This window comes from Scatophagus argus, chromosome 14, assembly GCF_020382885.2.
Source record: "Scatophagus argus isolate fScaArg1 chromosome 14, fScaArg1.pri, whole genome shotgun sequence".
Taxonomy (NCBI): domain Eukaryota; kingdom Metazoa; phylum Chordata; class Actinopteri; family Scatophagidae; genus Scatophagus; species Scatophagus argus.
The window spans coordinates 22,022,362-22,048,233 of record NC_058506.1 but is presented as its reverse complement, the minus strand read 5'-3'; the positions used below and the strand labels follow the sequence as shown (position 1 = coordinate 22,048,233).

Genomic DNA, 25,872 nt, shown 5'->3' with positions numbered 1-25,872 from the left:
TCTGGAGAGGCCCCATTTTTGGAAGTGCAGTGACCTTCAAAAGTGTGCAGTGTCCTCCTTTTCCTCCTACAACATTACAGATCGACACTTTAACAGAAGCTTTTCCAGCCTGCTGCTGCTGCTCCACAGTGCAGGGCTGCGCTGTTCACACAAGGCGCCCATAATTCAAATGATGAGTCATATGTTTGTGGCAGATGAGCTGAATGCAAAGCAGTTCAGCTCACATTATAGTCTGGAGTCCTGCACTGCCAGTACGACCTTGAAAAATGTATTTGAAAGCTGCTGAGTGGGGGAAGAGAGAAGCAAGTGGAGCCTGTGAGTGACATGACTCTAAAGCGGATAATTAATTTATCTGAATCTACACGAGCACCTGCAGAAAAGAAGAACTCTGCTGGATTTCATCATGCTAAACACTTTGATTATCCGATGGAGATAAATACATTTTAGGCTTAATTTTCAGGTACAATAATGAAGTCATACTTGACGGTGGTGAATCATCGAATCATCATGAGTCCACCATTTTGTCAAAAGTGCCCATGACTCCACTAACAGCAACCTTGCACGTTTTTCGCAATGTGCTCATCAGTCTCCCGTGACATACGGAAATTATTTTGTGTGAAGATGATACTTTGACCTGATGGTGGCTTAACAACAAAGAGTGTTTCCATAATGACAAGGATTCACAAGGGTTGATTTAACGTGGGCCGTGAACATCCGTGAAGAATTTTATCGAAAAGTTTTGCTGATGAAAACTGGACAAAAACTAACAATAATCAAATAACTAAAACAGCAAAAAGCCCAAAGCTCAATCAGCATCAGCACAAATCAAAAGCAAGGACGTCTAAAATGAAGTTTCTTGACATGAATTTGAGTTGCTGGTTTCCGTGCTGTGCTGAGCTTGAAAGCCGGACTCAAACATCTTCAAAACACCTCACTGAAATTCTGAAAAGACTACGCAAGAAATGAGCACCTTAAAATGTTCTATTTCTGAATTACAAAGTAAGGATTTTAAATTTCATTGAAGTTTGTTAAGTATTATGGGGGTCGAGGTTGCATTTATTTAGGGGACAGCTGCTTTGTGAGCTACGGGTGCCACGCCAGCATTTCATCCTCTAAGCAATTTAATACGGCGTTCAAACAGATGGCGAGGATGGGATCAAGTCAGCACGTTGAGGCTTGAAGTGACGTCTCCTTTTTCACCAAACATTTCCCTTTTGACAGCCTCGAAGGATGTGTCAGGCTGTGTCACTGACGTCAAGGTACGATAAATGATAAATGACTCAATTACAGAGAAAATGTTGGGATGTTTTTCCCCAAATGGCTGCAGCAGAGAGGACGAACAGAAGGCCGTCAGAGCTTTAGGATGAGGCAGCCATTATTTACCGCCATCTGTATTTTATTATTGTACGTAAATCTCAGGAAATGACCACACAGGAACACATATTTCCTGTGATGAAGAGGGTTTTCCTTGGTCTCCATACACAGTCCTGCTGTCTTAAGGAATAACTTTAGACAGAGACTTTGGAATTGGCTGGCATGTTTATTTACGTCTCTGATTGGCTTCTTCTCCGCGACATCAGTGGCTGAACCTCATGGTCTCGTGTGAGTCATTAGAGACGTCCGCCATGACAAACTGACGGTCTAAACAAGATAAAAAACACGTCAGGAACAAACGAACAGGCTGAACAAACGCGATGTTTGAGAAAACATTCACCTCGGTTTTGTGAGGTTTCATTCACTCGCACTTCAGCCTTTCTTCTAATCAATCATGACCCTTAAACTGGTCAGGATGAGGCGACACTAAAGCCTCACTCCCCACATAGACAACACTATTGTTTATGTGGAAGCGGCTCAATTAAAGGAGCCTCCAGAGACAGTTCGGGTCAGGACATGATGTGGCTCTCGTACAGGCTCTCACCAATCCACCAATGATCCAGCTGGTAGATTACATAATGCTGCCTTAAGGCTTTGTGTGGAGCAGCACTGGGCCTGCTCAAAAACCTCAGAGGGAATTACATGCAACTTCCTCAGTCTGTCTGTGGAGGCTGAGCTGAGGCTGCAGGCTTATCTGAAAACCGACTGCAGTTAGCTACAGCACAACCACTTCAAACACATGACACATGCAAAGCTTTACGCCTCATCTCCCTCGCTGTGTGTCACCTCTCCAGTTACTGTCATGTCTTGTGGAAGCAGTAGACTCTCTGCCTGCACAGCAGTCCCACATGGACTGTAGGCTGTTACAGGAGTTTCGTGGCCGTGGAGGTTTTTCTAATTTTATGACAGATTAGACACGCCTCCCTGCAGCCGACAGCCTGCACTTCATCCTAAGTGGAACACGGCATTGAAAATGCATGGAGCAGCACTCTGTGACGTCCCCAGTCACAGTCGCTCCATCATTTCCACGCCGTTTGAAGTGCACGGCATTACGTCAGCAGAGCTGCGGAAACATCCAGAGGCCTGCTCAGGTTAGAACCGCCCAGAGGACGTTTGTTGACATGCACTGTTGTCTTCAGCTGCTGTCGAGCGGCTTGTCTCGCAGTGAGACAACTCATCTGTCCAGGAACGTGTTTGTTCCAGTCTCGACTCCTTATGAAAACACACCACGAGGTTTTCTCACTGGAGTCTCGTGGAGATCTGTATTTTCCTTATTGTCAACAAATCCAGTGGACAAAAACAAAACCAACAATGAACTGATGTCATTAGCAGGTGACCCCCCCCCACCCCATCCCACACACACACACACACACACACACGCACAGTTCCTTCATTACCATGAACACACACTCTGCAGTTCATACTGAGTCGATGGTGTGTGCACGCCGTCCTGCTGCTGCCGGATGCATTCAACTCCAAATAAGCGCAGGTTAACTGAACCAGATTTCTAAACCCGTGAGTGTGTGTGTGTGTGTGTGTGTGTGTGTGTGTGTGTGTGTGAAACTGGATGCGCAAACCTGTGCAGTTAGCCATAGATGGAAGTGGAGACGCCCTTAATCAGTCACCTCCATATCAATACCTCCACCTGCTGCACTGCTCTCCACACCAACAGGTGACGAGCAATCGTGACTCCTGTCTGTTGAAAGCAAAGAAGGAAGTTGGATGACATTATTACAGAGCAACAATGTCTGTTTCCTGTTTCCAACTGACAGTCTTTCCCAAGCCTAACAAAGCAGCTACTGTTAGCCACCCTGCTAATAGTGTCAGCTCACACTTTGGTCGCTCTAACAGTCATGTATGCTGGTCTGAAGTATGCGAGAGGCACACGTTTTGTTTTTATTAATATCAGTTTATGTGTGGGAAATGATGGACGCATCGTTCACAGATCCTAACAGGAACCTAAATGTTCCTGCAAACGGTCTCAAACAAATGCAGCTTTTTGTCTCTTTGACCAGTGAGCAGCTGTTTCAGGAAATGATGTCGCATCTCGCAGAAATGAAGCAAAATATTTTGGACTTGATTTTAACGCCAAGATACGGATGAAGGAAACCAAACAGCATGGCTGCTTTTGAGTAAAATGTTGGACATCACAAGAATTTAGTTAAAATCCCGCTGAGGCCCAACAGTTGAAAATTAGCCAATTTCAATGCATTTTAATCCACGGGATTTTACTGTAATGAATGAGAAAGCCTGAATGGAAAAGCAGAACAAAAAGTTTTACCTTAAAGACGTCATAAAGGTTAATTCTTTTTTATTTACAGCAGTTTAGATGCAGCCTCAGTGGATTCCTGCCACTCAACAGACTAAAGCGCCACATGGTGTGTGTGTGTGTGTGTGTGTGTGTGTGTGTGTGTGTGTGTGTGTGGACTGAGCACACACATTAATTCATCAGAGTCACTTGAAAGCCATCTTAAGGGAGAAGCAGCAGCAAAACGCTGTAATTTAAAGGTTACTGGCGCTCTTTGTGTTACGCAATCCTGTTATGTCCTGACGAGAATCCTGTGTTCACTTAGCAGAAACACGACAAATTCAAAAGCCAGAGGATTTTCTGTCTGTTCGTGGTTTAATACGAGGGACGCCTGGTGGACGGGACCCCAGTCGAGCCGTGTGAGTCCCGGTGGATCCACACTCTCACCTCCACTTGACATAGAAAAGGTACAATATTTAGAATAATGAAGCGGGAGCTCGTTCTGTGGCTTCGGCAGCAGGAGGACTGACACCATCGACTGTCAGTCACTCGCTCCTGTGTTGCTATGGAAACAACCTTGTTGCTCCACTCTGGGGCTAATTCTGTAGAAAAGAAGGAGCCCGCAGAAAGCGATGGTGAGAAAAAAAATAAAATAAATAAAACAACAAAACAAAAAAAACCATGGCTGCACGCATGAGTCATCTGCTAACACATACACGCACAGCTCTCCAGTTTGATCAGTGCGAGCAGCCTGTCAGAGCTCCCTGCACGACTGAAGCTAAACACGGCCGCCGCAGAGCGAGCACACAGGAGGACAAAAGCAACACCAGACCGACCACGGGAGAAGACAGTAATCACCTCTGACTCACGCACGCCGCTATATTCAACTCCAAATGTTATCGGCAAATCTCAAAGCTGTGAGAACTGGGGGGTAATAATTAATCAGCAGCTATTCTGATAATCGAGTAAAGTTATTTTTCTCCAGGGTGATTAATTATAAACTTTGGTGTTGGGCTGTTTGTTGCTGACAAAACGAGACATTTTGAAGACATTTTCATTATCAGTCAAGAAAATCGCTGGCAGTTAATGACATTTCTCATCAGTTACAGACGTAGGTCCAAGTCCAGTTTTTCATTAGGTCCCTGGTCTTTAGGGAGTCGACAATGAAACAGGAGATCCAGTTCACGTATTCGAGACAGTCTTCTCTATGGCCTCTGCATCTCATTTCATTTCTTTGGCCAAATGAAAAGTGGTGAGGACGCCTCCGGTCTCCAGGAGGACGGTCAGAGGACAGACAGTCGCCCTCAGCATAGGACATGCTCCACTAGACAAAGCTTTTACATCTTGTAGGTTTGAAATGTGAAGTGTCCAACACCACACAAGCTGTATAAAAAAGATAAGCGCGGTCCAATCCGAAGCTGTGGCCTCGTGGTAAGTATTACCTTAGCAACGCGCTCAGTGCTCAGTTTGTAGCTGAGAGAAGATTCTCTGAACTCCTCTTCCACTTTTGTTGTATTGGATTAATTGACTTATTTGTGTTTGTGTGGGTGTGTGTCTCCACCATATTGTGTTATTTTCAGATGGCTCACGTGTGATTAAAATTAAGCCTCAGAGCATCTCGTAAAATAGGACTATGGATTTATGATCGCGATGACCAGTTGAACCAGATGAACCAGTGCTGGTCTTTCATCCGGTCGGCTGTGCCGTGGCAGTGCGATGGTGTGAACTGAGATTAAGCTCCTCTTTAATCCTCCTCCGCTCCACATGACCTCACTGTGATGCACAAGCCACAGGGAGCTGTCATTGGTGCGCCGCGTCTTCTCCTGCGTGACCCGCAGCCAATCAGAGCTGCTCAGCTCAGCATCCACCCCCCACAGGGCAGCCAGTGGTGGAACGGAGAGAGAGGAAAGTGCTTCTATGAATGGAAACACAGAGAGGACACAAACCCAAATACTGGCTGCCAGACCCTCCCCGTCCCTCTTGATGTCTGCCTCCTTTTCTTTATCTTTGCTTCCCTTTTCTACCTGCTGCACTCCGTAACACACCTCTGTTCGCTCACAGCACCGAGCGCCGTGTGGTGAAGTGAGACAACAAGGCTTTCCTGTGATGCTTCGTCTACTAATTAAACATTCGAAATGCAAGAATCGTAAATGTATTGTGTAACAGTGTGGAAGACGCCGTTCTGAGGACGCTGCAGAGGTCGAGCCATAAAGTCTGACTCAGATCTGATTCAGATTATATCGACATGCTTTGCATTGACTGAACTGTTAGTTTGGCTCAAGTTAATATGCTGTGCCGTGTTGCTCTACTCAAAACTGGTCTCGGTGTTGAGACCAGGCTCAGGAAAGACCCCGTTTTGAAGGTTCACCTCTGCTGTACCTTTTGATTATTTTACCAAGACATTTAATTTTTTTTCACGTTTACACATAAATGACTCGAATCCTCTTTGGCTCTTTCTGTGGGTGTTTTTATGGGAATGTGAAACTTTTAGATGGATTTGAGGAGTAATTATGGTTTGCATGCTCCACATTTTATCATTAAGTGTGTCATGCAGTGTGGGACTTGTGCTGGTCTGGTCCTGGTCTTGACTCCGTCTCAGTACCCTGTGGTCTTTGGTCATGACTTGGTCTCAGTTTAGGTGGTCCCACGATAAAGAAGTTTCTAAGGGAGGAGAGGAATCACAGGACTGGAGACACACCTGTCTCTGGTCCAGGTAACCTTATTTCTGATGCCATAAATTACACTTTTAATAAGAATAACTCCAGTATACTGCTGCAAGCCATTTGGACCATCCCCCTTTTTACTAACTAGAGATTTTCCACACAGCACAGCTCCACCACCGACAGACCAGTTCTGAACGTCAGACCGGATAACATCTGCGCTCAACGTGATGAAGCCTTTTTTCTGTGTGAATGTACCTTTTTGCACTGATGAACCTGATGACGACCACTGGCTGTGGGGTCGACCTCCACAATACTGCAGGTGTTTCAGGTGAAGTGGCTCCAGGCCTTCACCTTGGAGGAGAATTTCACAGAAGCTTTCAGTAGTGAAACACATCACATTAACCTGCTGCTCACACATGGCAGGAGAAGCGACAGGATGTCGGACTGAACCGGCGCCGTTAGCGAGTCCGTGTCTGTCTGTCGCATGGCCATCATCTTGTCGCCGTATTGGCCCATCGAGAGTCTCCTGCATTGCTGCCCCTGATCTTTCATGTTCCTTATCTTCTGCCACCTTTGCATAATGAGATATGATCATAATGTGGCAGAATCAAGACGACAAGGACGCTAATTAACACCAGGTGTGAATGTGATTAATCTTGTGATTAAATGTCATCATAAATCAACCCTACTTTCAGAATCACCACTTCACGATTCTGCATAACCTCGGATTACATTTTTTCCTGCAATGCCAAATTTTTCTTCTTTTTTTTTAGAATAAAATGACAGGTACATATTATAGAAATGCTTTGCACAATCGTATTTACCTGCCTCCCACACACATCACCTCTCTGCAGAAGAACGACCCCGCGGACTGCTTGCCTGTAATGAGCTGAGTGAAGTAAAGTGTAGACTTCACCTGTTTGCACTGCAGCATGAACAGAGCGATGAATTGGCTCATCGTCATTGCTACGACACAAATCTTTGAATCTAAACACGACCACTAAAAATCAATACACGATTTTTGATAATTCATACAGTATCACAAAAGAAAATGTCACACAATACTCAAGTGTATCAATACTTTTGTACATCCCTACGCACGAACATCTCCAAAATGGAGGAGGTGGTTTCATTAATTTGGCTGGTAGACAGTACGAGTGTCACGACGTCATGGAAACACATTACCAGACTTTTAAGCTGCCTTATTTGGGCAACTGGTTTTGACTTTACTCAACAAACAGGTGCTGCCACACCATGTGGTTGTTGCTTATTACTATTGAATTAATTTGGCAAAGTTAAAAATGAATATGCTGATGTTTTGGAGCAGGAACAGGAGGTATTTTTCTCCTGAGATGAGTCTCCATCCTTTAAATCAAAGTCTCTTTTCCAAACTCTGAGCACAGACAGATTTGTTCTGTTGCCTGGGCAATAGTTTGGAGTTTAGCACCGACACAAACCCTCTGGAGAGGAGCGACTTTGTCCATAACAGGCAGAATCTGAGGCTTTTTCTACCACGATGTGGGGAAAATACGTCACAAATTATCTGGATATATAAAGACACGGCGTCGGGGCGGAAATGAGTAATTGCCTTTCTCATACATTTAACTGTTTCTGTCATGATCATCCGTGAAGTTACTTGTAGTCTCTGTGGTTGCCATGAAGAGAAGAATAGGCCCTTTCAGTCCCTGTTGTGTTTTCTGCAGCTTTTTCTGACACTACAACATATTGAGACAGCAGGGGGAAAACAGGAAAGGAGAGGCAAATTATAACCACAGATATGAAAAGTGAACTACAGGATGTTTGCTGTCAATGCAAAGCAAGACTTTTTATGTGACACATTTAATTATAAATGTGGCGATCTTTACAGAAAACGCAATAAAAAGCCAAGTGGACCTTTTGACTCTGCTTTATAACTGTGCTAACTAGTTGTGTGTGTGTTAAATTCTAAAGAGAATATTTCAAAATGCTGTAAAATCCCATGTGGACTCGGCTGAGGCTTTTATTTTGAAGGGAACACATTTTTCTCACGCTGTTGATGATCTGTTTTTAAGGGAGTTGATGTCTCCACGCGGAATGAGTTCAGTTGTCTACGAAGGGGAATTAGCCGACGTTTTATCGTACGGACTCTCACGTTCTTGTTTTACCTTCTCTTTCTATTCTGGACTTTCCTCTTTGAAGGCACAGAGGACGTTTATGAAAGAAGGAGTCTGAAATGTGAAGAGCTGTGAAACAAAGCCCAAGAAATTAGAATCAAATTCCAGATTTGACCAGAAGCCGCTGAAGAGACTGACTGCGAGTACGCAATCATCTTCGGCCATGTCTGTGGAAAGCCTACACGTCCGTCATCTCAGAAATGAACTGGAATTTGAATCATCCAAGAAAATGACCTCTCGTAGCTGCCTCGGTTAGGCAGAGCGGAGCTGAATTCATTAAATATGTTGAAGCTGTCTACAGTTGGCTTGAGGTTTCATTGATTAAACTCCCGCTAATTTGCATAAGAGCCACACAGGCCCTTTCACACTTAACTCACAGCATTTAACTGTAAATATGTCCCTGTGTTGCACTCAGCCAAGCACAGTTAATTCATCTGGATAAATTAAATGCAGTGCAGCGTCTGTTCCAGCTTCATACTAACCAGCTAGCATGTTGTCGAGTACATCTTGGAGGATTCGGTTGCCACGCTGCTACATCTTACACTAATTTGAACCAGGATGGGCGTCGTGTGATGTTATGACGCCACTGGATGTGCTCAGTAACAACAAACGGTGTTGAAATCCTACAGAAGACCAGGAGTAATGTGGAAAACTGGCCAATAAAAGCAATAAAATAGGAGAAACATTTTGAGGAAGCTGGTTCTTGATTGAAGAATTGGGGGTTTGGATGAGGCTGAACCGAACTTTTGTTCCAGAAAGAAACTGATACCAGACAGAAACGTTTCTTTAGCAGAAGAATAAACGCAGTTTGTTTTATATGAACTTTGGTACACACATTCCTGGTTCCCAGAAGATGAAAGCTGAACACTTTCCTCATAGCGCCACCATGAGGTTCACAGTCTTGCCTCGTCAGGTTGAGTTGTTAACTTTCCATGTGCCCTCGACAGGTCAACTGACGTGAGTTAGTGGCCGTGTGCGCCTTCACTTCCTGTTCTGGTGAAGTAGTCTGTGTACTGTGTTTCGTTTAGAAAATGACAGACTCAGGTGTTCTCTCCTCACCTGAAGATCCGATTGCAGGTTGAAGGTCGGTGTTTTTCACGAACGAGCGACCAGGAAAGGCTTTAAATAAAAACTCCACATTCGTTCCTGTCTGACGTTTTTGTACTTTAGCTGTCACTTCACAGCTAAGGAGCTAACATCAGCTAACACAACTTTTATATTTTAACTTGATCTGACTGTGAGGGAGAGCATTCAGAAGTGAGGTTACCATGGTTACCTGCATCTGGAGGTGACCTACTTATCTAGTGACTCATGTTCAGCAAGGCTTCAGTCCTTGAAATGACCCCCTCCTCCTCTTCATCCTTCTATTCCTCCTCCTCCTCTTCCTCCTCCTCCTCCTCCTCTTCTTCCTCGTCTTCCTCCTCCTCTTCATCCTCCTCTTCCTCCTCCTCCTCATCTTTCTCCTCTTTCTCCTCCTCCTCATCCTCTACTTCATCCTCCTCCTCCCTCTCCTCTACCTCCTCCTCATCTTCCTCCTCCTCCTCCTCCTTGTCTTCCTCCTCTTCCTCCTCCTCCTCCTTGTCTTCCTCCTCATCCTCTTCCCTCTCCTCTTCCTCCTTCTCCTCCTCCTCCTTGTCTTTCTCCTCTTCCTCTTCCCCCTCCTCCTCCTCCTCCTCCTCCTTGCCTTCCTCCTCTTCCTCTTCCCCCTCCTCCTCCTCCTCCTCCTCCTTGCCTTCATCCTCGTCCTCTTCCCCCTCCTCTTCCTCCTCCTCCTCCTTGCCTTCCTCCTCTTCCTCTTCCCCCTCCTCCTCCTCCTCCTCCTCCTTGCCTTCATCCTCGTCCTCTTCCCCCTCCTCTTCCTCCTCCTCCTCCTTGTCTTCCTCCTCTTCCTCTTCCCTCTCCTCTTCCTCCTTCTCCTCCTCCTCCTTGTCTTTCTCCTCTTCCTCTTCCACCTCCTCCTCCTCAACACTCTCTTTAACCTTAAGAAGACACACTACACCTCCTCCGGCACACACAGCAGCTCTGGCCAGATGTGGTGATGTATCGCTGCACTCCAACAGAGCTGTTATATCATTTTAACGTTCTCCAAGACGAATTTCTGGCACCAGCCCTCTCCGGCCAAATTAATGCTGCTAAAACGTTTAAAATGTGGTAGTCAGTCATCAGAGAGCTTATTTTGATTGCTCCATCAGTCAGTAAAATGTAACGCATGCTTTAAGTCAGGTGCATATTACATTCAATTTTGAATGTTACTGGTATTTAATTAAATATTGTTTAATACATCTGCCGACCTACACTTTTAGCCATGCTAGAAGCGTAGCTCTCAGCATAGCCGTTGTTTGGTTGGTTGGTCCACCACTGAGATCCAGACTGAGATGGACTTAGTATCTATGATCCCCCACCTAATAAAACCTGCTGACTTCAGAGATCCCGTGATTTTTCATTCAACGCCAACAGCTTGTCATCATTTTCACTTATTCATTGAAATGTCTCAAATGTCACAAACTATTTGTTAAAATCTCTACAGCTACAGATTGCCATGAAATTTGCAGTAAACGTCAGTGTCCGATTAGTTTCTCTTTCGCTCTCTAGTTTTTATCTCGCACCATTTTCGGGTTGAATTTTATTATTGGTATCAGTTATTTTTGCAGGTATTTACGGCCAAATACCTGCAAAACTGCTTAATTCCCCTCAGCATCAGCTCTTCTTTGTATTTAATGCTAATTAGCTAATCTGCTGAATGTCAGCCTCTCAGCATTGTCACAGTGTGGATGTTAGCATTTAGCTCAGAGTACCACAATGCTAAAGCAGAGCAGCTAGCTGCACACTCCTGGTCTTGTACTTGTACTTGTCTTATACTCCTGGTGAACATTTCTGATAAGAATATTTTTTTTCTCTGAAATCAAGATATATGAGGAATTTAATATTTAAAAAAATAAACTTGTTCTGTGCTCTGAAAACTATGTAATGGAGTTTTAAATTACCAATTACCATTGACATGACAGATATTACAGAATAATATCTGTCATGTCAATGTCTCACTCTGTTCAGTATTGGAAGGGAAGACTTCACCTGGATAGTAAGGATAGTAAAACCATCGGCGTTGACACTGTGGACTGACTGTATGTCTATAGTTTCTGTTAAAGCTATATTCTGCTGTCTGAACGATTGAAGACACAGCTGATCTCCACTGAGGATTATTGTAATCCCGACCCATTCATAACCCAGTCGTCTCTCCTCACCACAGTAACTGCCCGTGCTCCCTGGCTGCAGCCCTGGCCAGAGCCACAGCTGACAGCATGCTGCAGACGGACCTCTCCATCCACCACCTCAATAAGACTGTGGAAGATGGAGCTGACCCATTACCACGTGAGTCCCCGGGGAGCCCGCCGTGCTGCTCTCTCTCTCTGATACACACAGACAAATTAGGTCTCTCTCTCACTTCATCCCACACACACACACACACACACACACAGGCGTGTAACCACCAGGGCTTTGTCCCAGTTCTCCCCCGCAAAGCTGCATTAAGTGGGATTTGACCACTAGAGGGCAGAAAGGAGACTCCAAAACACAGTGAGAGCCATGAGCCGGGATAAACTGCAGCCGCCGCAGGCCAAGAGGTTTTCATTAAAATTGTCGTCGTTTAGTTTAATGGTTATAGACGTAAGATGAAGTGGAATATGCCCGGTTTATTACAGAAAATACATCATGCAAATATACACAAATTATATTCAGCAGCTGCACTAACCAGCATTCAAATTATCACGTGTGTGCTGAGAGGAGTCATTCATAGTGATAAACTGTAATTTATTATGAGTCAATCTCACGTACACCATCCTGCTGCTGGAAAAATCCACAAGAACACCAAATGTGCCTTAATCCACTGCTGAAAATAATGCACTATTTACTCCTGTTGGAGTAAAACTACCAGCTGTTTTAGGAAAAACTGAGCCTTTTTTTTTTTTTAACAAATTAAACTACGTATTTGTGACCTGTTTTTAAAGATTAACATCTTCTGTAGGAACAGACAGGACATGGAAGGTGTTGAGATGGACTGAGACATTGTTGACTTTGGTCCTTCCATGAGATTTCTTTACAGTAGCAAAGATATGGAATATTGCCAGACTTATTCTTCAACATTAGGCTGGAGATAAAAGTCCCCACAGCCGCTGAGTCTGTTTTCTTGATCAGAGTGATGATGTCCAAAACTGTGTGGTGAATAAAGCTCAGCCTCAAAGTAAAAGCTCCTTGTGTTGTGTAACAGCTGATCACATCCTGTTTGATGTTGCTTCGCTGCACTCTGCTGTTCATCTCTTTTGCTGTTTGCAAGGTATTGTGGGTAGCCCCCCGATGCCCGGCACAGCGCTGAAGCATCTTTATTTGGAGCAGGAGGGTGCAGAGGCTGAGCAGTCAGTCCACAAAGTGAAGTTTGGTACTGGGGCACTGATTGATGTGCATGTACTTTTAGAAGGTGGAGGGTGAAGGGAGGAAATGGGACAAAGTGTAGTCTGGCTCGCCTCTTTCTGTTCTGTGTGTGTGTGTGTGTGTGTGTGTGTGTGTGTCGGTCGTCCTTTCTCTGTCTCTCCAATAACATTTGGGAGAGCAGAGTGAGAGAGAGGACGATGGCAAAGACAGGATGGACTTTTCTACCTGCAGCTAACGTTAGTAGGTCAAGCCCATGCACACACACACACACACACGCACAGAGCCTACATTTTGAAGCCACTTTAGGGCAGCCTCTGTTCCACTAACTAATAACTCAGTGCAGTCTCTTCATGATATCTGCCTCTCTGAAAAATGACAGCAGATCCCTGGGAAGCTGCTTTCCAGTGGGGATGACGCAGACTTTTCCAAGTGATCATTTCACCTTTTGATTAGGATGTCATCCGCAGTTTGACTGTGGAGCAGAAGCTCCTTGACGTTTTGTGCTTGTGTGTGTGTTAGAGATGGACTCTGTGAAGCTGGCCCGCCTGGTGTTTAACAGACTCTTTGAGATGTGCTGCCTCTGGCTGAAGGAGCTGCCCTTCCGCCGCCGTCCACAGCCGTACTACGAAACGTCCATCCACGCCATCAAGAACATGAGGCGCAAGATGGAGGACAAGCACGTCATCATCCCCGACTTCAACACACTCTTCAACGTTCAGGTAGATACAACTTCCTCACCTCATGCATGAGCATGGATGTTTCTTCTGAGTTTGGTAGCTGCTGGATTTCTGACGGTTTCGATAACGCAATTATGTTCAGCATCCATGAACAAATTTTACTCCACCGTAAACTATTTCGTAATAAATCACAAATCTGTTCAGTAAATCTACTTAGATTTAAACAATGTTTTGCAGATCTACTCAGTTTAGTTCTGTGAATATGGCCAACATATCTGCCTGCAACAGTAAGGTGTGTTCATAAGTTAATTCATTCTGTAACGTCGGCTGCTTCCATGAAAAATATTGTTGGAGATAAACCTGGAGCTGTTTTCACGAGTGTTAAAGTCGCTGTTGAACAATCAACATCTACAGTGCTAATTTTAGACCTTTTTTAGACCTTTTCACCACTTGCGTATTTGTTCTCAAGTGTCCTGAAGACTGAATGTTGACATTTACTAACCTGTGGTGTTAATGGTGTCGTGTGGCTGCTGCTGTCTCTCAGGATCAGGAGGAACAGGCTTACTTTGCTGTGTTTGACGGTCACGGCGGCGTGGATGCCGCCATTTATGCTGCCAACCACCTCCACGTCAACTTAGTCCATCAGGAATCCTTCAGCCAGGACCCGAGCGAGGCGCTGTGCAGAGCCTTCAAACTCACCGATGAAGGCTTTGTGAAGAAGGCCTCACGAGAGGTAAACACGTCTGCAAAGACACGTTTCACAGACATCAGCACTGGACAAACAAACAAAAAGTGTGCAGCTGACTGAAATGTGCTTGTTTACAATACTTCTATATACTACTACTGCCAAAACTACTATTATGGAGCTGCTACTTTGATGACTACTTCTGTTACTGCTACTCTACTCTACCACTACTGCTACTGCTAGCACTCTTCTATGACTGCTGTAGCAGTTACAACTTGTACTTTTACCTATTACTGCTACTACTATTGTTATTACATTGCTGCTTCTGCTGCTACAATACCACATGGTATATAATACCACAACTAATGCTACTATTACAGCCACCAGCGCTACTCTTGTTTCTGCTGCTGGTATTTCTATCTCTACTACAACAGCTACTCCACCTCCTCCTCCTCCTCCCACTGTTTCTGCTAACGCTCCCACTGCTACTACTGCTGCTGATACTACTACTACTACTACTACTACTACTACTGCTGCTGCTGCTGCTGCTGCTGCTCCGCCGTATGAAAACACTCTTAACTCTACTGCGAGGACAGCAGTCTTCACCGTTTTCACAGCTTCGAACATAACATCACAATAGCAGCTCTTTTAAGAGCTCGTCCACGTGAACTTTCCTTTTTCTTTCTTCACATATTCACACGTTTGCCGCCTGCAGCTTGTAGTTTACTGGTTATTGTTGAGGACATGATATGGAACAGTCTCACAGCAACCTGCGATCAAATGTGTTAAATGGATTTTTCTTGACTAGTCATGACGTGATCTGTGATGGTGATCTGATGAGCCTGATCCTGTAAATCGAGGTTGTTTGTTTCCTGTTTGTATCCTGTGTGAAGGTGGGGCAGCTGTAAACTGTACTACCTGTCTCTTGTTTGTTGGCAGCACCTGCGCTGTGGCACGACAGGTGTGGTGACGTTCCTGCGGGGTCGGACGTTGTATGTGGCCTGGTTGGGGGACTCCCAGGTCATTCTGGTCAGGAGAGGCCAGGTCGTGGAGCTGATGAAACCACATAAACCAGACAGAGAGGTAACATGATAATCATAGACTTTTGTTGTTTCTGCATCACTAGAACCACATAATCAATCAGAGAAAAGTCAACTTAAGGAGTAAACCAGTCCAGTTTTCAGCTCACATCTGTCAGGCCTTTATTTTGCACATGTATTGGACATTGTTAAATTAAAACTTAGATGTACTTAAAGCCAAAGTTCAACATGCAATTCTGTTCAAGCTGTTTTAGGCTTTTCAAACTATGTCTTGGTTCTGAGCAGTTGCCAGGCAACCAGGAAGTTACTGGTCCCAGCCAAGAAACAGTCTGACTCAAAACCCATGGGTCATAATCATTATGTATATGTTTTACTCATAATAATAAAATGGCAAATTGTCTTTTATTTACACTTATGGTCCATATTAAAAGAATGAGATAAATTCTGTTAACTGGTGATCTTTAGAGATGCTGGAATGTGGATTTTGAGAGTCTTTCCTATGCTGGACTCAAGAGCCAATACGGTTCATCAGTGCAGAAGAACTAATCAGTCACCATACCCCATGTGTGTTTAGCTTTGCAGCTACAGGGACAACTTATACACTTTATATATTGTCTGCAATCAATTTTTTATTGTTATTGCGTTCTTGTAAATTCTGAATTACATAAAAAAAAAATACTTAAAGTTTCAGTTATTTCAAGAAACATTCAGGTTAAGTGCTGCACTGAGTCATGTGCTGCAGGGGCTGGCAGGATGTGGCTTGCTGTGTGTCACGTGACATTCATGTGTGTGTGTGTGTGTGTGTTCAGGACGAGAAGCAGAGGATCGAGGCTCTGGGCGGCTGTGTGATCTGGTTTGGCACATGGAGGGTTAACGGCAGTCTGTCTGTATCCAGAGCAATCGGTAACTATTAGCTCAGCCACATATTCACATATTGGATCGTGATATTATGATTTTCTTGTTCCACTCCAGCACCAGTTGAATAGGGAGGAACTGGACTGCTGGACTGCTGGACTGCTGACGTGATCTGGCCCTAACAGAATAATCTGTTACTTGTGTCGACAGGCGACTCGGAGCATAAGCCCTACATCTGTGGTGATGCAGACCATAGCATCTTTCCACTGGACGGTTCTGAAGACTACCTGATCCTGGCCTGTGATGGCTTCTGGGACACAGTGAGTCCAGATGAGGCGGTGCGGGTGGTCAGCGACCACCTCCAGGAGAACGCTGGAGACACCACCATGGTAGCCCACAAGCTGGTGGCCTCAGCCCGTGACGCAGGTTCTAGTGATAATATCACTGTTATAGTGGTCTTCTTGCGGGACCCACGTTCCCCGCCACCCACCAGCACGGAGGACGATGAGGAGGGTGTGGTGGAGGGAGAGGCTGAGCAGGAGGAGGTAGCGGAGGTGGAGGAGGAGGAACAGGAGGAGGAGGAGGAAGAGGAAGACGAGGCAGTCAGGGCAGAACGCGATGGTGGTGAAGGAGGCAGCACTGCGGACATCGGGGGAAAGGGTCGCGGAGGCTGGCCCCTGCAGCAGTGCTCGGCCCCTGCTGACCTTGGCTACGAAGACCGAACAGACTCGTTCACGGACAGAACCAGCCTCAGCCTGCTGGGGCCTTCGCTGGAGGGCCGTATCTCTCTGACCCAGGGCTCGTGGCAGCCCTGCTCCGAATTTAGCCCCGACCTCTTCACATCCACCCATATTTATCGAGGAGAGCGTCGTCTGAGGCGCAGGTCCTGTATCCCATTTCAGGAGCCCAGCATCTCTAGCTTCACGGACCCATTGTGGCCCCAGACAGCCATGCTGTTAAACCAGGCAGCGAGGCGAAGCCGCAGGCTCGGTTATGGAAGTCGCCGATGGGGGCGAAGGTGGCCAGGCACATCCAAGCAGCTGCTAGGCCTGTTGCCATCTGGCCATTTGCTGCCGCACATCGAGCGCTACTCCAGCCGGAGGCCTGGAGTGGCAGTGCCTCATCTGCCCCACGATACCACCATCTGAAGAGGTGACCCAAACCAACCCATCTCCTTCATTTACTCAGTCCTGCTCCCTGCCCCTCAGCCCGCCCACCCACTTACCCACCTCTGCCTTCAACAACACGTCTTTCTTTGATAGTAGGTAGTTGTGGCTCCTGCAGTTGTTAAGTGATTATTGAATCTCTGTTGGAGGAACGGTGCTCTCTGCCCGAAGACGAAATGTTTCCAAATGTAAAGTGGTCCACCAAACACAAGCCCTGCTCTTAACGATGTAGGTAAAGCTCAAAAGTGTAGCCTGACCATTGATCAGAAATGCAGGTTAATAAGATATGTTCAGAATAATCTCAGAGGCTGTCTTTACTTGATGAAAAGGTTATGGAGAGGGTTCCAGCAGTTTCAGGTGAACTCTAACATCAGTTCCATGGAGCTGTCACATAACATACTTTGGAGCTTAAGTCTGTTTTAGAAGACAAAAGCTCCTCTGCACAAACTGAGGCATTCACTTGCATTCAGTCTGAACACTAATTTATTTGCTTGGCCGCTCCACACTCTCGGCAGCATCTTTCCACATTAATTCTGTATTTTGGACCACAAATAACAGCGTTGTAGATCTATATTCTTACTTGCAAGTAAAAATATACACTGCTTGGCCCAATCAATGCGGAGACCTGACCATTAGACCCGTGTGATAGCTGAACATGAGCGTTAATACACAATGTCATAACAAGCTTGTCTTCTTTGAAATCTTTCCTCAACATTTAGGAACCTGCCTGCTCCATTTCAACAATCGCATTAGTAGGGCTGGCAGCTGACTGTAATGTATACACAGATACGTTTGTTAAGATTATCATAGCTGAACGCGGGCCGATAAATCAGGTCATGCTCTAAGCTGAAGAAGAGCTCAGCCTTCCTAAAACTGTTGTAGCAGCGCAACAGCACTGAGACTCCCCTTCACTGGAACTAAATTGCCCAAAAAATATATACAGAATGCTTGTGTGTGTCATCACTTCCACATTAGGAAGTGCGAATCCAAGCGAGAGGACGTACCACATACCAGCAGAGTGACAGAGGTTGCGTGATCGCTCAGCTTCATCAATTGTCTTTCCTTCTATTAAATGTTGGCCAGGTGTAAATGCAGGTCGAGGTAGTGCACGTCTTTTGTCTTGCCGTCGAGAACGTTGAGCGACCGAGCACTACATTAAGCTCTAATGGCCTAGCTGGCCTCTTTGTTCCCCTCAGCAGTCTTTTGGTTGCAGATGAATAAAGTTCATAGAGGAGGCCAGAACAATAGTTGCTCCTGGTCTCTGGGACTGAAGGCACATGCTGTTCTTTCTCCTCCCATAAAGTCAATGACCCAGCCATTATCCAGCCACAATTTGTCCACAGATAAAAGCACTTAACACTGGATTATAAAAGATTAGCAGTCACTTACCTGAATAAATGCTTCATGTAGTCCAGTATTCCAGATGGGGATATACTCCTGGGATTTTTCTTTCTTTCTTTTTGTTTTATCAGGGTTGGGGTATTGAAAAATAGATTTTTGTCATAGTTGTTGGGCCACATAGTTATTGCAAGTATTCCAAGTGTATTTATTTTTATCTCCTTGTACACAAAACCCACTGATAAGTGCAAACCATTTAATATTGGGCCAGGATGGCTGAAAGCTGCAGAACATGTGCCTTCCATATGTTGTACTAAAGCCTACTTCCTCCATACACATATTCTGCAATTACTGAATTAACTTGTTAATATCACCAACAAGGACAAGTCTGGCTTGTACTTAAAGTAGGGGCATATCAGTTACTCTGTTTGACATTACACACAGTTATTTGCTTTCTTACCAAGAGTAAGACGAGACGTTTGGTACCACTCTCATGTTTGTAAGCTAAATATGAAATACAACCAGCAGCTGATTAGCTTAGCTTAACTGAGCTCTGAAACAGGGGGAAACAGCTATCTTGGCTCTGTTCACATGTACACCAGTTTGGTTTTGGCCTCTATCTTTTAGTAGGACGTTTGTAGCAATTAAATGTAACAAAGAGCCTCTTGCAGTAGAAAATCAGCGACAGTCGTCTGCCAGTCTAAAGTCTTGCAGCAGAGCGTGACTGCAAAATTGGCTCTTTTCAAATGTAAAAATAAATAAAATATCCGGCCACAATGTTTGGTTATTACATTTCTATTTGTTTATTGATTAAAAACAACATACACTGTGTTAATTTATGAATTTAAGAGATTAGGTGGTGCTCGGTAGAACCTTTGAATAGAACTCATTCCAGTCTTTATGCTAAGCTAAGCTAATCGACTGCTGGCTGTACAGTAGTTTCATTTTTAGCATACAGACATGTCAAGCTTTTCATGAAGAAAGTGAAGGAGGCCATTTCAGAGTCCTTCAAATAACATGAAGAGAATCTGCTGCGCCTCAGTCGCTTGAGGTACGACGGCAAAGTTTTCTATCTTTGAATAAAGTTGTGGTGTTAACAGCCCTTCTGCAACAACACAGTATTACACAGCTAACATCCTGCTAGATAGCTGCTGCCAGTTTAATCCGCTGAGGCTGGCTCCCGTGGCCCTACGCTGCCTTTATAATTGGATCTTTCTCTGATCTGATCTAGATTCTTCAATGGAGTGTCCCATCTCTGCTGTCTAACACTGTGCTGACAGTGCTGCACTTCGGTTATGTTAGCAAGTGATAGGACTGTTCGGTCTGACAGCTTTCATGAGACTGCGCTCGTCCATAACATCTTGCGACTCTATCTATATTCACTGGTTTCGTATATCTAACACCAAATCATAATTAAGTAACAACTATGTAATCATGAAATAATATTCCTCATACTGATTTATATGATAAAATATAATAGCATTTTTACCCACTTAACCAAAATACGGAAAACTTTAAATGTGTAACTTTCAGTCGAATACACACAATAGCATTGCTGTAACTAATAAACAAACTTGATGACTATAAACTTACTGTACCAGACCATTGCTTTGAAACTAACTAAACCCCAAAGTTTCCTAGCTCTAACAGTCATTCATTTCCATTTTCAAAGTCCGGAAACTGCCCCTGTTCCTGCTATATATTTAATTTGCTGCTGCAAGTGACTGTTCTCTAAGCCCCGCCCCGCTCAGGTACTGGAGGTACCACACCTGTCAAGCTGCCCATTCTCGCATGGTACACACGCAGCTTAAAATGATAACAGCAGCAGATTCACACATCAAAATTCCAAATATTTTTTGAAATAGCAAGTCCTCAGTTTCACACAGACAAACCGGGCAAGCAACCGCCGAATTTGGCTGACATGACAGCTGTCACTAGCATATTTAATTCTAGCTAGCTAGCTTATTAGTTTTTGCTCAGTGAGTTGGTTGAAAACTCAGACAGGTTGATTTCAAAACAACTCTGTAATATATCTGGGGTCTTAAATATGTCCTTGATGGCTACATGCTGTATATTGCTAAAGGTCTGAGGCTAAAGCTACAAGTCCCAGGCAAAATGTTAGCATCTTCATCAGATAATCCACCACAAAGGCACTGAAGTTAAAGTACTGCATTGTTTTTATTCTGAATGTGCACTAGTTGTACAGTCATTGGTAAAATACAAGATCAGATAATAAAAGTCTGTCTTGATGCTTAGCTTTAGCAGTATGTTGCTAAAAAGAAATGTAGATGAAGGCCAACTGAGATGTTTGACAACAGTAATCACACTATTCTGAGATACAGCTGGTATCATCCAGCTCTGGCACCCACCCAGTGGGTAAATACTGAACAGCAGATAATCCCACAAAATTATGTAACTAGCTATGGATACTCTGGTCGTCTTTGGGAGTAACTCTTTGTTGGTGTTACTGCTGTTGGTAGTAACCAATTAGTCAACATTTAGCTAGCATTAGACCAGATAAACACACTGTTTAATAGATTTCCTTACACTTTTCTCTTGTGTTGTTGGGCTTGTTAAAAAAAATACCATACCAACTATTGCTATAACTACATCCCCATGGACACTGTTTGGCCAATCACTGTTCGGGGGTGGGGTTTTACCGAACAGTCATTTAGACACATTAATCCCTACCTAAAATTCCCTAACTTTGTAATGTCTTCATTCTCCATTGTTTGGCTGATGTAGTGACTGTCCACATGTCAGGGTGTTATCAATGACCAGGTTTTCCCACTTTCCTGGCCCTGTTCACTGGCTGATGAAACACCCAGAAGGTGTGATATCAAAACAGGTGACTAATCAGACCACAGGCTCTGGTTTTGTCATCCTTTACACAGAAAACTATCACCTTCCCTTTTTCAGTCTCGCAGGTAGATGGGGACTCACCTTAAAGTGAGAGCCCCATCGCTGCATTTCACTCTCCTGTAAACATCCCGTGGACTGACTGGTGAAGAGCATCAGACTGTCAGTGGAGCAGAATGTACCTCATGTCCCGGAACGTCCTCAGAGACTCGGTGAAGTGGGTCGTCATGAGGTGGTGTTTCTTTGGGAAACTGTTCTTCCTGGGGGGCATCTATCTGTGAGGAATGTACTGTCGAGACACTCAAACTGAAGCCACCGGATCCCTTTGCGGAAGTATCGTCAGAAGTGTTGGATGATACCTGAAGGAGACTGCTGAAGTGACAGAAAACAATGGAGCTCACAGTCATTTTCAAATATTCACTTAGGCACGGATGCGTATGTATATTCTAAGTACTAATTGTGAGTTGAGCGTGTGCTGGAGGAGTGTACATAAAATAATTTTGTCTTGTAAATTGGTGGTTTAAATCCATGCTCCACTAGGCCCGACGGTTGGGTCAGATATGTACTTCGGTCAGATGTTGGACTGTCCCGAATCTCCCACCGCCAGACTGAGGTGGAGGTGCGGATGTGATGTTGCTGAACTGCTCGAGAGGCATCAGTCTATGAATCCTGCCTCTGCCTTCAAGAGCTGCTAAAGTAAATTAGGGTGTTGAACCAGTCTGGCTTTCACTGGAGAGTTTTAGTGTCCTGTCGTGGCCTAGCTGCTATTTCAGCCTGCTTTTTCACCCTGACATGAATAAAAATCAGGGGAAGACCTGCATAAAGGTGTTAATTATCGGCTTAAAATATCACCAATCTGCAGCTTCGATTTAAAATGTTTTATCAGTACCAGCCTTAAAAAAAAAAAAAAACCCAAAACATTTTGCCAAGCAGATTGTATTAGTAGTCCATAGGTTTTCATTCCTACCTTGCAGGTGTTCAGGTGATCATCACGATGCTGATTAGAAATGAGGAACACGTGAGTGAACTCAGCTGCTGGGGTGTTTGGGTGAAATGGATTTCGGGCCTCACTTAGAGCCACTGTGTTTCAGAAACCTTTTACACACATCACACTGGGCAGCAAACTCAGCGCTGCCTCAGTGAGACAGGACGTTTTCAGGGTCGTGTTATAATGACAAAGTTTTCTTGTATCAGCAGTCTCATAGTCATGATCAAGTAGAACGGTTAGATACCTTGACGTAAACTTATTCATCTTATAATGAGCGTAAGAGCTTGCTGAAACTAAACTCAGGCTTATTCCAAAAGAAACTTTCCCACAATCTTGTGCAAACAGGATAAAACAAGTGGCCCAGTGGTGCTAACTTGCTCACACTGACTGTGCTGATGTTAAGCAGGCTTAATGTTCACCACAGTCACCACCTTAGCTTAGCTTAGCTTGTTAGCCTGTTAACATTTGGTGAGGACAAAAACATGCGATGCAGGACACTTTTTGCTCTGATGGTGATGCCAAAAGAAAACTTCGGCATCACCAAAAGTCATCCTGAGGGGAAGATGAATTTCTGTACCAACCTTCATGGTAAACCATTCAATAATTGTTGAAAAAAATTCACTCAGGGCCACAAATATAAATCGCTAGAGGGTCAAGGGAAAGTCTCCAGAGCCACACTGCCAGTGTGCTGCTGCTTTGGGCGCTGTGAACAAAGATTTGGACATAAAACAAGATACTTTGTCATCATAACAAGAACATTTTTTGTTGTGGTATTTACATAAACGGTGGCAGTTTGCTGCTGGTGTTAAACTGCTGTGTACAGACTAAAGCATGTTGTACTTGTGGCCACACCTCAGAGCAGCTGTGCAGTGCAGCAGTGGTTTTCTGTAGCCTGTGATTCACTGTCGAGTTTTTCAAATCACTGATGTAGTCTCACAGCAGGTCTTCAGCGTTGACGTGAAGCTCTGCTCTGCACTCTGGAGGGAGAGATGTACCACAACAGCGCTCAGTGACGAGGATCCATGTGCTGCTTTCACCAAAATTCACCAAAACCCTTTCAATTAATCACATGCAGTTTTGACTCATCATATTTCAAATTGCCAGACGTTGTCACCGTATGAGCAATAAAGGTGTATGCCATCATTCCTTGTGGTAAATCCTCTACCTAAGCCTGAGAAACCCACACTTCCTCCCTCACCGCTTGCACTAAAGGTTCCTGTGAGGCAGATTTTTCCCTCCCCTGACGATGAAAACAAGCAGAGGTTCAGCTCTGCTCCCTCATAATCCCTGTCTAACTTTAGGGCCCTCCATGAATCTGCACTGTGTGTCTATGTACACAAAAAAGCTTTTTCTTTTTCTCTGTAAGCAATAATGACGTTGCATTAAAAGGCTCTCTGAGGGTTTGTCTTCTGCTGCTGAAGGATGCAACAAAACAGTAGTTCTGCCAGCCATACTTGAAAGGTCACAGAGCATTAATGCTGAGTTCCTGAAGTCGGTTTCCCATTCGTTTTCCCCACAGAGGACAGGATTACCTGTGGTAAGGGTGACGTAACACACAGGTGCACCTCCTGCAAGACGTCTGTGGTTAGTTTTGGAGTTCAAAAGGAGCTGCTCATCCATGGGGGAAACGAATGTGAAGCTTTCTTCATTAATAAAAGGAAGAGGTGATGAAGGAGGCAGGACATTTCAGTCGTATCGGCAGTCCTCAGCACTTGGTCTACATTTGAAAAGACTGCCTGCAGTTTAAACATACTGGACGCTGTTCAAATGTAGGCCAGCGGCTAATGCGGATGAGAGGGAGCGTGGGATCACTGAGGGCTGCGATTGGTCCAGGCCAGCAGCCCTGTCCTTCTTGTCCTACTGGCTTGAAGACAAACCCCATGACTGGCTCTTCTTCAACATGCAGGTTAGATTAAAGAACAAAAAAAGAGAAAAAAAACAGTAAAACACATGTTGAGTACCTGTATTATCTGTGTTCCTGTAGTATATAAATATGTGTATTGTAACTGGTGATTAATTATCATGTATATAAAGATTATACAAGTCCTTGGCTGGTGGCTTTTCTTTCCTGAAGAGTTGTGATTGTCTGAAGTGTCCTTGTGTCCTTCTCAGCTCCTGACGGTGCTACAACTCCATTTAATTACCCAGAATCCTTTGTAGTCAGCCCTGGGCACATGGTGATCACATGTATGTGGACGAAAAGATGTTTTCACACTTTGGCACATCAAAATACAATTCTCAATGTGACTAAAGCAGCCCGCACTGAGTTAGGTGACCGACTCATTCTTAAAGGACTATTTCAGCATAGTTTGGCTGAAGCTCAGCACCAGTGGTGGACATTTTGACATACGCTACTTTATACTTTCTACTACACTACATTTCTGTGTCCTTTTTACTTGATTGAATTTGTCTGAGAGTCACTTTTCAAATCAAGGATGAATATCAATAAACATAAACAAAAAATGCAAAAGCCCTTAAAAAACCCAAAGCAAACAAAACGCAGCATCCATCCGGGTTTGAAATGTGTTGTTAGCAGCTCCACTCCCATGAATCGCCTCGCAGTTAGTCAGTTCTGAGCAGCGGAGAACTGAGATTTTTCTGGCTTCAGTTACTAAGATACTGACATGCAGCTCATCTCTTCACACAGCTGTGGGTTTTCTTACAGAATCACAAAAAGCCATCTGTGTGAAACCGAAACACAAAGCAAAGGTTAACCTATTAATCCTGCAGGGTTATGAAAAGCACCTGTCGGAGGGGCCGACAGGAAGTCTTTTTTCGTGTGTGTGCAGTCGCACAGCGATAAAAGGGGAACCTGAACAAACAGTCTTCATGTATCTGAGTGGATGTCAGAAGCCACAGTGTGAGGAGCGACAGGATGCTGTAACAGGGCTTTCATGCGGAACAGAGCTGTCTGCTGTTACATAAACAGCTTTACAAAAGTGAGCAGTCCTCCACATTCTTTCTATAAAAAGACTCATCAGTTCACCCCACACATAATCTGGCTTTAGTCTCTCCATTCCCAGAGTTTGGGCTCTGAGGAAAAACAGGGTGATGAAATCCAGACAGAAGGAAAGAACATGAGGCTTCCTCCTCTAATCGTTTATCGGACTAATTGCCGACGCCGTTGGACCTGCGCAGAAGCCGAGAATGACGACCTGCTTCCTCCTCAACAGTAAATGCTGGGTGACCTCACGGGCTGTCCGGCACAGAGTCGCCCACCTCGCTGCCGCCACTCACTGAAGGCCTGTCGGTGTGACGACCCCTCCCCCCTCCAGAAAAACACGGGTCCCCGGTGACATCCAGAGGGAGAGCGTGAATGGAGCAGAAACTCCTTCACGCCAAGAGGACCAAGCATCCAGAGTGGACGCCTGGACTTCCTGCTGCCACAGCCAGGTGACCCC

General features: G+C 44.7%; 1 protein-coding gene across 3 annotated transcripts in view; it reads left to right on the top strand.

Annotated features, from left to right (window-relative positions):
- ppm1e (protein phosphatase, Mg2+/Mn2+ dependent, 1E) overlaps positions 1 to 23,918 on the top strand; it is a 36,938-nt gene extending 13,020 nt beyond the window's left edge. For all 3 annotated transcript variants that reach the window (XM_046410338.1, XM_046410336.1, XM_046410337.1), the window contains exons 3-8: positions 11,686 to 11,807; positions 13,383 to 13,582; positions 14,085 to 14,273; positions 15,165 to 15,308; positions 16,075 to 16,168; positions 16,331 to 23,918. In XM_046410338.1, coding sequence (XP_046266294.1) covers positions 11,686 to 11,807; positions 13,383 to 13,582; positions 14,085 to 14,273; positions 15,165 to 15,308; positions 16,075 to 16,168; positions 16,331 to 17,268 — 1,687 coding nt within the window. In that variant the 3' untranslated portion in view covers positions 17,269 to 23,918. The remainder of the gene's footprint in view (positions 1 to 11,685; positions 11,808 to 13,382; positions 13,583 to 14,084; positions 14,274 to 15,164; positions 15,309 to 16,074; positions 16,169 to 16,330) is intronic.
- Positions 23,919 to 25,872: the final 1,954 nt, after the last annotated feature.